This window comes from Pan paniscus, chromosome 14, assembly GCF_029289425.2.
Source record: "Pan paniscus chromosome 14, NHGRI_mPanPan1-v2.0_pri, whole genome shotgun sequence".
In the NCBI taxonomy this organism is placed as follows: domain Eukaryota; kingdom Metazoa; phylum Chordata; class Mammalia; order Primates; family Hominidae; genus Pan; species Pan paniscus.
In genome coordinates this window covers 78799209-78814341 of record NC_073263.2, presented here as the reverse complement: position 1 = coordinate 78814341, position 15133 = coordinate 78799209, and the positions used below count along the sequence as shown (strand labels likewise).

General features: G+C 34.1%; 1 protein-coding gene across 19 annotated transcripts in view; it reads left to right on the top strand.

Moving 5' to 3' along the window:
* MYCBP2 (MYC binding protein 2) overlaps positions 1 to 15133 on the top strand; it is a 282485-nt gene that overhangs the window by 82109 nt on the left and 185243 nt on the right. For 17 of the 19 annotated variants that reach the window (XM_063595814.1, XM_055096858.3, XM_055096856.3 and 14 more), the window contains exons 16-18: positions 560 to 705; positions 1340 to 1441; positions 11760 to 11867. In XM_063595814.1, the coding sequence (XP_063451884.1) occupies positions 560 to 705; positions 1340 to 1441; positions 11760 to 11867 (356 nt within the window). The remainder of the gene's footprint in view (positions 1 to 559; positions 706 to 1339; positions 1442 to 11759; positions 11868 to 15133) is intronic. The other 2 variants (XM_055096857.3, XM_055096853.3) reach the window with 1 other exon arrangement.

Here is a 15133-nt window from a genome sequence, read left to right as displayed (position 1 = left end):
ATTTTTGTATAAGGTGTAAGGAAGGGGTCCAGTTTCAGTTTTCTGCATATGTCTAGCCAGTTTTCCCAGCACCATTTATTAAATAGGGAATGGGAAGGAGACATATTACATGAAGCTGGCAAGCTTAGGCTCTGTTGCTGAAGGCTACCAACACCTGCCTTCACTTATCTGCTGGACAGCAACATTGTTTGATTGTTTTTAGCCAACCAACCCATCTGGGTCACTTAATCCTAAAGCTTCTGGTGCTTCACTAACTGCAAAAAGACTTTTAAAGGATTGTTTTTAAAGTAGTGACTTTGATGATAGTCGAATCTGTGTGTATTTTCTGTAGAAATATACCAATTATGCTTATTGGGAGTTTAATCAGTCTTGTTTTTAATTATTCTGCTATTTATATCCTTTCTTTAAAATGAACAATCGTGATCTAAAGAGGTGATTTCATTGCTTACTCATTTAACAATTTCAAAAGTGTGGAAAATAAGTTATAGAAAAGAGTTTTAAAGACAAATTAGGAAGATCTCAGTTGTCTTTTTTTTTTTTTTTTTGTATTTCCCCCTAGGATCTGTGGTTGTGGTTCTGGAGAATCTGGTTGTGCTGTGTGTGGATGTTGCAAGGCCTGTGCAAGAGAGTTAGATGGTCAAGAGGCAAGACAAAGAGGAATTCTTGATGCAGTGAAAGAAATGATACCTTTAGATCTTCTTTTAGGTAATTTTGATTGATTATACTATGCTACACTGAGTTGTCCTCAACTCAGTAAGTCTGACAGTTTAAACAATTTCTTTTAGATATATGTTAATAAATTAGGATAATAATGTATGCAATACTGCTTTTACGGTAACTGACAATATGACATTGTTTAAGGGATGAGATTCTTTTTTTTTTTTTCTTTTTTTGAGATGGAGTCTTGCTCCATTGCCAAGGCTGGAGTACAGTAGCTCAGTCTCAGCTCACTGCAACCTCCTAGGTTCAAGTGATTGTCCTGTCTCGGCCTCCCGAGTAGCTGGAATTACAGGTGCCCGCTACCACACCTGGCTAATTTTTGTATTTTTAGTAGAGACGGGGTTTCAGCATGTTGGCCAGGCTGGTCTTGAACTCCTGACCTCAGGTGATCTGCCCGCCTTGGCCTCCCAAAGTGCTGGGATTACAGGTGTGGGCCACCATGCCTAGCCAGAATGAGATTTTTTTTCCCTTTTTGGCTAAGAATTATTACAGTAAAAATATTGTGTGTTTTAGACAATGTTTTTGCTAGCTTTTACTTTTTTGAATTTTATGTAGTTCTGTCATAGCTATTATATAACATATATGTTGTTGTTGTTGTTGTTTTTGGCCAATCATCTAGCTGTCCCAGTGCCCGGGGTTAACATTGAAGAACACCTTCAGTTACGACAAGAAGAAAAACGGCAACGTGTAATCAGAAGGCACAGATTAGAGGAAGGAAGAGGTAAGATGTAGCTACAGAGAAAAAGTACATGAAAATCCACTTTCCTACCCTATCCTGAAACCACTGAAAAGTTCACACAATAAACTAATTTGGTAAGAAATCATCAAAATTAAAATTAGCAATATTCTGATAACTCATATAATGGGAAAATATTCAGGGTATTCATGATTCTTCTAATAACATACGTTTAGGTATTTATAGTTGTGCTAATAACATACTTTTAATTCAGCAGGGTGTTTATGGCATAAGTCAGCCATATTAAGAACTGTGCCATCTGCCTACTGTCAATAACTATTAGAAATGGCAACTTTTAAAAAATAGATATTCTCACAACTTGTCCTTCACCCAGACTTTGGACTCATCTATTTGACCGTGGAACAAAATTCAATTTAGTTTTTTTCATTTCTATTTTCTTACTCATTTATGCTCATTATCATTTGGACATAGTCCTGCTATGCTGCCCTCGAGTTCAGTGCATAACTATGCTTTCATGTGTCCTTTTTTGGAAAAACCTCATTCTAGTTATTTACAGGAAGAGTAAGATGGTAGGTCTGCAGGTTTCATTTGCAAAGATAGGTCTATTGTTTATCTTTTCCTCATTGTTTATGAGCTTAAAAATTTCTTAGCTTAAAAATACATTTAACTGGCCAGGCACGGTGGCTCATGCCTGTAATCCCAGCACTATGGGAAGCTGAGGCAGGCAGATCACAAGATCAAGAGATCAAGACCATCCTGGCCAACATGGTGAAACCCCATCACTACTAAAAGTACAAAAAAATTAGCTGGGCTTGGTGGTGTGCACCTGTAGTCCCAGCTACTCGGGAGACTGAGGCAGGAGAATCACTTGAACCTGGGAGGTGGAGCTTGCAGTGAGCCATGATCGCGCCACTGCACTCCAGCCTGGCGACAGAGTGAGACTCCATCTCAAAAGAAAACAAACAAAAAAAATTTAACTGTGGTTATAATTGGTATTTGAATACGCACAGATAAATATATGTATTACTAAAGATTTCCTTGCTCAGTAAATTTTTTTTTGTAGGATTAAGACAAATTGTTATGGAAGTCTATGATTTTATTCCTCCAATAGGCAAAATTTTGATTAGAAATGTTTACTGATATTGCATATTTTAAATGCTTATTAGAAATGGCATAATATTTGATGCGTGAAATAAACCTTTTACCCATTTAACCATCATTATATTTTTTTCTAGCTATTCTTTTTGTTAATATATGGAATAAGTAGTAAAATGTATAATACACATGGTGAATTCTAGTTTTACTAAACTTAAATTGTAAAACATATACTTGGCACATGAAGAGTGTTCTTCATAGCATCTGATAAGTGATGTTGATTGATAAGGTGAATATTTACTATTGTTTGGCTTTGCTTGCATAATGTCCTTTAAAGGATATTTTAATGAGATTAATATAGATACTGTCTATTTACATTATATAAGTATATGGGAAAATTGCATGTTAAATATTTCTTACAAAACAGGATAGAATTAAGTTTCTGATATGGTAATTAATAATTTTTTGTTGATATAACTTTTTCAGATTAGTTACCATTCTATCTGTTTGCTACCTGTTTTTTCTTTCTTTAGAAATATTAGGTTGAGCGACATGAATGAACCTACAAAATGCAGCTATTTCTTACATTTAAACTACAGTATAGCACATCCTTACACTTAATTATTCACATTTAATTACTTGCCTAATGCTGTGTATCTTGTTACTCTTTTTCTCTTCCCTCTAAAAAAGCTATTCTTCTCTAGGTATAGTATATTTGTGCATATAGGAAATAAAGGAACATTGAATCGTGCATTGATAACTTGACATAACTTGGTGATTGCAGAATATTCTTTTGCCATTTATTTTTAAATTTGACATAAACCTGTGAAACATAATTGTAAACACTAACCCTTTAAAGTTAAAAAAAATCCTCCACTAGCTAAATATTTAAAGAAATTATGTTGTTGTATCTGACTTTCCAAAGATAGATTGAGGTTCTAGGCACTTAGTGTATATTTTGTGACAAATAGGTTTCATCTGCAGTCCTAAATATATAGAACATCAGTAGAAACACTTTGTTCAGATTATTGGTGTACATAAATTTTATCTTGTCCTTATTTTTTGGTAGAACTCTTTCTTAGATCACCCTCCTTCATGTTTGTTAAAACAATATGTAGTGAATATCTTTTCTTGAGTGGAATCTTCAGTATGAACCTCAATTATCACAGTCCTTGCTTTCCATGGCACTAAAATTAACAGAAATGTGTGCACATTGGAACCATGTCCTCCCCTTTCACAGTCACCACAGTTACCTAGAATCATGCGAAAGGAGGACAGAGTTCCCGTATTTCTGTGTTTCAGTTAACACAGCTCTATGCAAAGTGATGCCTGCTTGTATGTTTTGTTTGTTTGTTTATTTATTTATTTTGAGATGAAGTCTCACTCTGTTGCCCAGGCTGGAGTGCAGCGGCACAATCTTGGCTCACTGCAATCTCTCCCTCCCAGGTTCAAGCGATTCTCCTACATCAGCCTCTTGAGTAGCTGGGACTACAGGTGCCTGCCACCACGCCTGGCTAATTTTTGTATTTTTAGTAGAGGCGAGGTTTCACCATGTTGGCCAGGCTGGTTTCGAACTCCTGACCTCAAATAATCCACCTGCCTCAGCCTCCCAAAGTGTTGGGATTATAGGTGTGAGGCACTGCGCCCAACCTATTTTATTTTAAATGAATATTTTTGCATTTGGACAAGAATTCTAACTACGCATTCATTTTTTAAAAAATCAAACTTCAGAGTCATTCAGTGACTTTGGAAATCCTTATACTGTATTAAGTAATTAAAAAACTATTCTGATATGACACTTTTATGATTTTATCTTTATATTATTCTTAGCACTCCATTAAGCAATTTTTATTTAAAAACAAATTTTTATAAGAAAACAAAATTAGATGAATATGATATACTTACACTTCCATAGAGATAAAAGAAGAAGGATAAATACCAAAATATTAACAATGCTTTTTCCTGACAGGTGAGTTTATAGATATTTTTTATTTTCTTCTTTACAATTTGTTTCCTAAATATTCTCCAATAAGCATATTAGTGTATAGAGTAAAAGTTATGTTTTACAACTGAAGCCATTTAAAAAAAATACTAATTGGGTTTAAGGCATCCATACTTTGCTTACCTTTGCTTTTTAAAAAATATTTTTATTTTAATTGGATGGAGGACTCTCTTTCAGGTGCTGTGCTTTTCATTACTTTCTGGCCATGGTTCTCAAGGTGGTCTCAAAGGGACCAGCATCACTTGGGCACTTGTTAGAAGTACCAGTTCTCAGGCCCCACTTCAGATCTCTACTGAACCAAAAAACTGGGGGAGTACAGCCAGTAAACTGTGCTTTAATAGCGTTCCAGGTGATTCTGATGGTCCCAAAGTGTGAGACTTAGTGCGCTAGGTCAGTTGTTTGCACTTTGCGGTTTGATCCAATGACCTTCTGCATCAGAATCACCTGGGCCTAATGAATCAGAATTTATGGGTCAAGGGCCTTGGAAATAGATCTGAGTCACTTGCACAGTGTTCTAAGGCTCTTCTCTGGCACTGTGCTAGAAAAGATTGTATTGGCTTTGCTCCCATGAGGAATAGAAACATCAAATAAAATGTTAGTGTTCCGGCTACCATACATACAGGTCTTTTATTTCTTTGGCCTGTTGATACTTTTTAGAAACTAAAAATTTAGTAGTATGTTAGTAATTATACTTACTAGTAATTGGCTTTTACCTGTGTTAACATTTCAGAATTTAAGAATTAGGTTATGTTAGATTATTTTACTTGACTTTTCTGTCTCATCTTATTTACCAAGTCTGAACTAAGTTTTTCATAGTTGGTCAGAACTCTGGGCTCTAGTTCTTTTTTTTTGAGTCACAGTCTCACTCTGTTGCCCAGGCTGGAGTGCAGTGGTGCGATCTCGGCTCACTGCAACCTCCGCCTCTCGGTTTCAAGCGATTCTCCTGCCTCAGCCTCCTGAGTAGCTGGGATTATAGGCATGCACCACCACACCTGGCTAATTTTGCATTTTTGGTAGAGATGGGGTTTCACCATTTTGGCCTGGCTGGTCTCAAACTTCTGACCTCAGGTGATCAGCCTGAGTCCAAAGTGCTGGGAGTACAGGTGTGAGCCACTGTGCTCGGCCTGGGCCCTAGTTCTTGTGCTAAAGCCTTGTTCAGACAGCTTCAGGCCTATTGACGTAATTTAGTTACTGTTTTATGACACCAGGTCTCCTATAATGGAATGTGTTATTGAAACCCAAGAAAGCAATGATATTACTGCTTTTTCGTACATTTGGAACTTTTTAATTTTAAATCTTTGTGTTATTAATAGTCTAGTTAATTTTTTTAATTTATCTTTTTAGGTATTAATAGTATTCATTTATAGATTTTAGTTCAATGGTTTGTGATAATTTGTCTTTTTTAGATTATATTGGGTTGATTGATGTATTAATTTAACTGTGCAAGTGAAGTGCTTATTCAGTGAAATTCTTAAGTAGGGCTCTTGAAGTCATCAGAAGAACTAGTGGATGATCATATCAATGATTTTATCTTTATATTCCTTTTCAGCACTCTGTTTCGTAAGGAAAATTAAACTCCAATAATGTTGGCTTTTTCTTCTTTCTTCTAAGTATCCAAGTTTCATAATTGTGAGCTGTAGATGGGCTAAACCCATGTCCTGGCTTACGTGGGAGAGTCCCATTTTATAGGTGTCCAGGCATATTTCTTAATAGTGCCCTTTTTTATTCTCAGTGGAGTCTCATTTGGGTAGTAAGTTATATGGTTAGCCTCACTATAGAGTATGGTGCTTGAGAGCATCTGTTCTGAAGTTATTAGACTTGGGATCAAATCCCGGCTTCTTAAGTTTTGCCACCTGTATATGACCTTGGAAATTTAATCACCCTGAACATCAGTTTTCTTACCTTCAAAATGGGGATAACTTTACCTACCTACCTAAGGATGTTTATGAGGATTAAGGGATATGGGTGAAAGTGCCTAGCATGTGCTAATCCCTAAATAAATGCTTGCTGATGATTGTGGTGGTGGTGGGAGGCTATTTAGTAGTCTATACTTTTCTTTGAGCTTGATTCTCTTTCAGCTCTTGCCTTGATGACTTAATTGCTTTTCTTACAACATTGGGATGCTAATCACAAAACTTTATTATTGGGAAAAATCCACAATAGCTTTTCTAGAATAAAATATTCAATTTTCATAGGAAAAAATTAGTTACAAATTAGAAACAAATTTATTAAAGCCTCTTATTTCAAAGTGATTGAGTTGATGTTGCTTTTTTTTTTTTTTTTTTGAGATGGAGTCTCGCTCTGTCGCCCAGGCTGGAGTGCAGTGGTGCTATCTCGGCTCACTGCAAGCTCCGCCTCCCGGGTTCACACCACTCTCCTGCCTCAGCCTCCCGAGTAGCTGGGACTGCAGGCTTTCACCACCACACCCGGCTAATTTTTTGTATTTTTACTAGAGATGGGGTTTCACTGCGTTAGCCAGGATAGCCTCAATCTCCTGACCTTGTAATCCGCCTGCCTCGGCCTCCCAAAGTGCTGGGATTACAGGCGTGAGCCACCGCGCCCGGCATGTTGCTATTACTTTTTAAGCCCTTAAAACCATTATGGTTTTCTTGATTTGACACATCAAATCCAATATTAGCTGATATTCCAGTGACACATAAAAGTCTCTTTTTAAATTAAAGTATTATATGAAGAATTTAGAGAGTATAAGTAAGAAAAAATAGATCAGCATAACCCTTTATACAAAGAGAACCGTTAGTAGAATTTTGGTGTAACTTCTCACACTTTTTTACTTATTTCATATAATTTCATACTGTGATAGATCAATTGGTGTCCTGTTTGTATTCCCTTTAATATTATATCATGAAAGTTTTTTTTGTGCTTTATTGCAAATACCATATTAAAGTAATATAGGAATTTAGGTCAAGGTTTTGCATAAACCTATTCCTTAATTCAATTATTGTTTTTATTTCGTTGTCATCTTCTAATCAAGTTTTACTTATTTCTAGTTATATCATTGACTGAATTTTGTTTTATATTTTTGCTTAGTGTTATAATACATATATTTTTATGTTTTGCTAGTATTGTACCCCTACCTTCCCATTTCCATCCCCCCCCAAAGTAAATGTTAATAGTCTAATATCTTACTCTATTAAAATATAATCATGTACAGAGATTTACACATATGTGAAAGTGTAGACATATGTTTATTTACAAAAGTAGTATTATGTATATACATTTGCAACATCTTTTTCTCATTTTACAATACAAGAAGAACACACTGTAAGTCAGTAAATGTGGATCTACCACATTCTATACAGTAACTACCTAATATCATAATATGGCTATACCATAGTTTATATAACCATTATTTATTGATGGGCATTCAGGTTATTGTAAGTTTTTGTGGGTTTTACTGTAATAAATATTCTTAAACTTAGAGCTACATATTAGTGTTTGTATAGTAGAGCTTTCCCAAAATAGAATGTGTGGGGCAGAGAGTATATATCTGTCTTAAATTTTAACAGATAATTCACATTGTTTTAAAAATGTTATAGGAATTTATTTATACTCCCTAGACTAATGTATAAGAGTAGTGTTTTCCTCTAGCATCACCTGTATTCATTATTCTTTTATTTATTTATTTATTTTTTGTAGAGGCAGGATCTTGCTATCTTGCCCAGGCTGGCCTCGAACAACTGGGCCCAAGTGATCCTCCTGCCTCAGCCTCCCGAGTAGCTAGGACTGTACAGGCATGTGCCACCACACCTGGGTTTAGTTATTCTTTTTAATTCTTGGAAAACAGTGGTGAACAATGTTATCTCATTGTTAATTTAAATAACACAAAATCATATTCTGTGTAAAATTATTTCATAAATCTCATTTTAATGGCTGCGTATTATTCCATTTAGTAGACGTATTATAGTTTTTAATTACTTTCATTTGGGTATTTTTAAAATGTTTGCTATAATGAATAAAGTTGTAGTAAACACCTTTGAGGTGAAATCCTTTAAAAATATTTTAGAGTTTTCTTTAGGATAGATTCCTAGGGTGCAGTTACTAGATCAAAGGATAATAATTTTTATGATCTTGAAATATATCACCAAGAGCTTTCTGAAAGGCTTGTACTATTTAACACTGCCACTTATTCCATGCTTTTTCTGCCTACCTGCCTACAGATGAACTCTGAATTACCCATTGTCTACACATGAGTGTAGCTTCTATCTAAACCTGGTTATCTCATACCCCTATTTTATTCACTCCTCTCCCAATGAAAGAAATAAATCACCAAGTTCTATTTATTCAGCCTTCTTAATTCTTTAATAGCTTTTTAATATCTACTTTTCAGAATCTTACTGTTTCCTTAGCTGAGGCTTCTTTTCTTTGCCTGACAGCAAAAAGCCTTTTAACTGGCCTTACCTCCATTCTTATCTTCTAAGCCATTAGCCACCTTCTTTCCAGAATATTCATTCTGCAATACAGATCAGATCAGTAGCACTTCTCTGTTTAAAACCAAAAGGCTATTCATAGTCCTTAGGATGAAGGATATACTTTTATCTCTACAGCCTCATCTCTCTCTATTCTCATTTCTTTTCCCTTGCCCTTCCTTTTTTCCCCTACCTCTGAACCTTTATGCTACTTGTTACCTCCTTTATTTGACCTCATCTTATGTGGTGGTTTCTTTTATCTCTACACTGTCTACCTTCCCACCCTCAAGTTTTGTTAGCTTCTCCTCTAGTTTGTGTGCCTCCTTTTGTTATAGCATACTGTCATAATTTCTTGTTTAGTTGTGTGTAAACCCTCCCTCCCCTCATTAGAAAGTGAGCTTCTTGAAGCAGAGATTGTATCTTGTTTATCAAGGGTTCCCAGAACTTCACATGGTACCTGTTAGTACCATGATTTGCAGTTTATCTTTGTTGACTAATTGAAAGCAGGTTAGGGACTTATCATCTCTAGAATGAAGTTTTGTGGTATAAAAAGATTTTAATTATCTGTTTTTTTGCATACCTCTCCAAGCAAATTTCCCAAGACTTTTGCTCCATCACGTATACTCTGTAAAAGTCAGCTACGTGTGTTTTTAATGACTTTACAATATTGTTTAACATCTTTATGCTTTTATAAAATCCTAATTTATATCCTATTCCTTTTAACTGGAATGCCCTCTCTTCCTTTCCTTTTCTCTTGTTAAACTTTTTGTCATTCTTTGAAACCTTGCTGATTGTCCTGAGTTTATTTAGTATCTTTTCTTCCTTCAGGACATAATGTGTATAGATTTCTTTTATAGCATTTATTGTAATATTTCATAGTTTGTGTTTTTATTTCTGTTTTTTTCCCTAGTGGACTGAATTCCAGTGAGATCTGTATCTTTGTCATTATAGTCATTTCACCTAGTGTCTGCTAAATAAAAGATAATCAGAAAATTTGGTGAATAGTGACTCAACTATATTTAAAGAAACATTATTTTAGCCCATGGGATACAATAGTGTTTTCGAGCCCAATTGCTTTAATTTTTAGACATGATTGCCCCCGTGCCTTCTTGATTTATAAATCAAAAGATTCTAAAAAGATTGAATTTAGCAAGACATTAAATGGGTGTGGGTGTAATGTATTTTCATGGGGAGAAACAATATTGTAGGCAGACCATAGAAATCAGAAAATGGTAATATAACTTAATATTATTACCTTAATATCTATAACTTTTTTATATAGTTGGAAAATACTTTTTATAGTAATTTATATATCTGCTTTGTAACAATTGAGAAATCATGCATGTTAAGAAAATAAGGCATTTTGTTCATATTTGTTCATATTTGAAATATCAATTTTATTACATTTTAGAAATGGAACTCAGTTTACATAACCTTAGCCTGAGAAAATAATTGGTACTGCATTATTGAGAACTTATTCTTCTGTTAACATTAAATTAGCATGTTTCTATCTGTAGTAGTCATAGAATATGTTATTCATGGTTTTTCATACAATTTGAGGTATTTGCATTTTTGTTTATATCTAGAAACATAATTGAAATATGGTTCCTTTACCCACTTGTACGTTTAATGAAGGGTACTTTGATATTTAATTTGACATTTATGAAATTTTATTAGAGGGCAGTAGGCTCAATTTGTCCCATCATTAGAAAAATTAAACTGAAGATCAATAGAGAATCATGAAAAAACTTGTTTTAAATAAAAATGTTCAGTGCTTATATAGTGTCATAATTCCTGTTTCAGTTAATGGTAACCTGTCAAATTTAGAGTGTTTTCAAATTTGAAGACATTTTTGATGTTGTTAAAACTCAAGGAAACTATAGTTCTGCTGTATAAGAAAAAACCTAAAATTTTAAGTTATAACTAAAATTTATTTTTCTTTTCAAGGTAAATAAATGTTAATGGGAAAAATGATTTATTTTATTTTATTAAAATAAATTTGGCTGTATATTTTTTCCTTAAATACCATATAAGTGGAAAGAACTATAATCTGTGTGGGTATGTATTTGTATATGTATATATATATGTACATAGTGGCACTTCAGAAGAAATGATTTAATGAAAGATGTTTCCAAAATGTTATTTGGGTTAGGTGCCCCCTTTACCATCAATATAAAGCCCAAGCTCCTTTCTCTCTCTCTCTCGTTCTCTCCCTCTCTCTGTGTGTATACATATATCTATATGCAGAATATAGACATTTTTGTTTTGTTTTTGATCATCTGGTTTTCTTAACCTCTATTTATGATTTGTAGTAAACTCGGTAACATTTTTATTTTGGTTTTGTAGCAAGATTAATACAAATATTAAACCTGGAAGAGCTTGTTAAAACTTAATGGTTAATTTAAAAATTAGTTTTTATGTTTCAATGGAAAAGATATCTGTCTTCAACGAATACATGGTTTACTGATTTTGAATATATATGATATTTAAAAAGTATTTGTAAGATAATTTGATTGATTTAAATTGAACTTCTTCATTATCTATTTGAGACTATTAGTAACTACGCAATAATTTTATGAGTATACAAGACGGGATTTGTACTTTATAAATTATATTTAAGATATTAACTTTTATGTGAAATGGTGATTAGGTTATGGGTGGGGGTGGGGGGCTGGAGTGGGGAAATTGGAAGAAAAGTATAATGTCCAAAACCGTTAAGAATAAATTTTTATGCTTTTTAGTTTGAATTATTTTTTGTTCATTATAGTGTTTTCATTTTGTGAGTTTTTCTATGCACATACAAAATGTTTCTCCTCAGGCCCCCTTGTATTTGCTGGTCCTATTTTTATGAACCATCGAGAACAGGCTCTAGCCAGACTCAGATCCCATCCAGCACAGCTAAAGCATAAACGGGACAAGCACAAAGGTATTTGGTCTTCCTTATCACCTAGGTGGGATACTTTCCCAATTTCTTCCACTCATTTGAATTTTGTCTCTTGGAAAATGCACAAACCTGATTCTTCTACTTTGCTTCTATCATGATGTAGCCTGAGGAGAAAGAACATGCTGAAAGTGATACCGTTTGTCAGTGACTGTCATGCTTCTTGTTTTTTTGTTGTCGTTAGCTTTCATAAAGGAGATATTTTACAATATATCTTTTCCTTGTCCATTTCTTTTCAAATTTCAAAAAGTTAAGGGAAGGTGGAAAAAATAATTATTGCTTTCTGTCTTACATCCTTTATTATTTGCTCTTTAATGACTGTGATCTGGCCTTTTACAATTCTTTTTTGAATGCAGTTTATATGCTTTAGGATAAACAATATTACTAAATTCAGTATATTAAATGATGATAATAAGACTGCCATTACACTTTTCCACTGTTTATTAATTAAGTTTATATAAACAACAAATGAATATACAAATATTTGATGGTTGTGGGTTAAGTAGAGATAAGTGCAAGCAAAGCACGAATCATGAAGACTTTATCTAGTCCCTGGTGATGGTCAGAGGGCTATCCTAGTCTGTGAGGAAGTAGGAATCTAGCTCGGTGTTGTCCTTTGAGATCTCAGAGTTCTGGGTTAATTAAATATATTCTTAAAGCATGCTTATTTTCTTGTAAACCACAAATTATGGGTCAGCTAAGATCAGGAAAGAATTTAATACAAGGAATTTATAAATTTATATAAAATTTTTGCCTTGTATCCTGGCCTTTGAACCAGTGTTCTTCCTTAGCTAGCACGACTTAAAACTCCCATTTTCTTAAATGCCTAAGATAGGTCCTGCAAAATAGAATAGGAAGTTTTAAAAACATGCTTTCCATGTAGACAAATTAATCTAATTAATGTTTGGATCCTTTCCTTTTTTTTGCTGCAAAATTGTCGTAGTCTAATTTAAAAAAATTTCATAGGCAATATAGTATAATCAACTTTATTTTTATTTGCCTCTTTCAGTCTGTCAGTTTGCCACTCAAAACAAAAACATAAACAAAATAGACAAAACTCATCTTTAGTAAAGGTGTAAATAGAGCACAACTTAAGATATACTCTGCAGAAATAAAAATAGTGTTTTAAATCTAATGCAATTAACCACAGTAAAATTTGTGATTACTTTATTTACTGAGTGCTCTAACAATGCCATAAATATTTAAGGAATTTTCAACCTAAGACTGCTGATTCCAAAAAGAAAAGATACATATATAAGGAATAATATTTGGGGTATGCAATGAAATTGTTATTTGCCAGAATGTCTGATCTTTTATGATTTCTACTATGTCACACTTAGAACAGATTTTTTCAGTTTCTTTCTTCCCCCAAATATATGAAAGTGAAGTTTTCCCAATAGTTTAACTGAGGTTAAATATTCACATTTCATGAAACAGTTTAAAACCTTTTCAGCTCCATGTTAGTATCTCATGGACAAGTATCTTTACCCTTTCCAGATTTTTAAATGAAACGTTAAATGAAAACCAAGGTTACATATTTAAAGCAAACTTTTCCCAATGTCACATAATGATTGGCTATAGAAATTATTCAGTGAGGCTGGGCGCAGTGGCACACGCCTGTAATTGCAGCACTCTGGAAGGCTGAGGGGGTGGATCACTTGAGGTCAGGAGTTCGAGGCCAGCCTGGCTAACATGGCGAAACCTCATCTCTACTAAAAATACAAATAATAATGATAACAATAATAAGCCCAGTGTGGTGGCACATGCCTGTAATCCCAGGTACTCAGGAAGCTGAGGCATGAGAACAATAATCACTTGAGCCTGGGAGGCAGAGGTTGCAGTGAAAAAACAAGTTATTCAATGATAGCTAGTCTTCAAGTTTGCTTGTCATGGGGTTACTTTATAACAAGTTTCTTTGTATACTTGTAACCACTCTGTAAGGACCTACTTTGTAATATCACAGTGTAGGACCAGTTTTATTGGATTTTAGGGTTTTACAGAGTGAGATAGTTTTATCTTTTTACTCCCCAAATACATTTACAATGCAAATAATTTATCAATTGGTACCCTATTTTTTTGTGAAGAGTATTAATTTACTGCTCACTAATTTCCCTCCAGCCACTAACCATTTACACTCACTGTCTTGTCATTTAATTATCTCTCCATTCACTGCTTTTACTTTTACGACATGTTGAACATCCCTAATTTGAAAATTTGAAATGCTCCAAGATCTGAAACTTTTTGAGCACCAACATGAAGCCCCCAAGTGGGAAATTCCACACCTGACCTCCTGTGACAGGTTGCAGTCCCAGCACACAGCTTATTCAGTGTCCTAAAGTGAAAGCAATCCTCTCAGCCCTCTTCAGCTATGATAAAGCTTTTCCATGCACAGCATGATGGTGACGCCAATCACAGTTTGTCCACATGGGTGGCTGGGTGGCTGAGGTACCTTTGCTTTCTGATAGTGCAGGGATACAAATTTTCATGCACCAAATTATTTAAAATATTGCATAAAATTATCTTTCGGCTATGTGAGTAATTTGTATATGAAATATCAATGAATTTCATGTTTAGACTTGGGTCCCATCCCCAAGATATCTCATAATGTATATGCAGATACTCCAAAATTTGAACAAAATCCAAAATCCAAAACCCTTCTGGTCCCAAGCATTTCAAATAAGGGATGCTCAACCTGTACATATTTTCAGTCTTTTAATAAGTATTTTTTCTACATATATTTTTCTCTTCACCTTACCCAGTTCATCTTCTAGTTTATCTACTGAGAAGTTTATGGTATTGATTGCTATGTTCTATCCTACATTTAATTATGTTGGTACAAATTATAGGATGGTAATAGTTAAAATGTTTTAGACTGTGACTTTTTTGTGAGGGTGTAAGGAGAGTAAGAACTGTGGATTTATTGTTAACAGGACTAAGTTCTAAGATGGAAAGTTGGAGAACTTCTGGGTGATTGGAGAAAATTCAGAGAAGGTCAGAATTCATCCTATACAGGCAGATATTGACTAAAGGCAAAGTAGAGTATATAGACTGAATCAATAAGTAAAATTCCATATAAAATACAGTAAATTATTCTAAAATGTGCCCATAAACTATATTCGAAACAGAATTAACATTTGTTTCAGCTATTCAGTACCTTACACAGAAAAATGTGTTAATAGTGTACATAGTTAGGAACATCTGAATTGTTTTAGAGATAGTCCTAAAATCTATTTTTAAATGACTGATTTGAA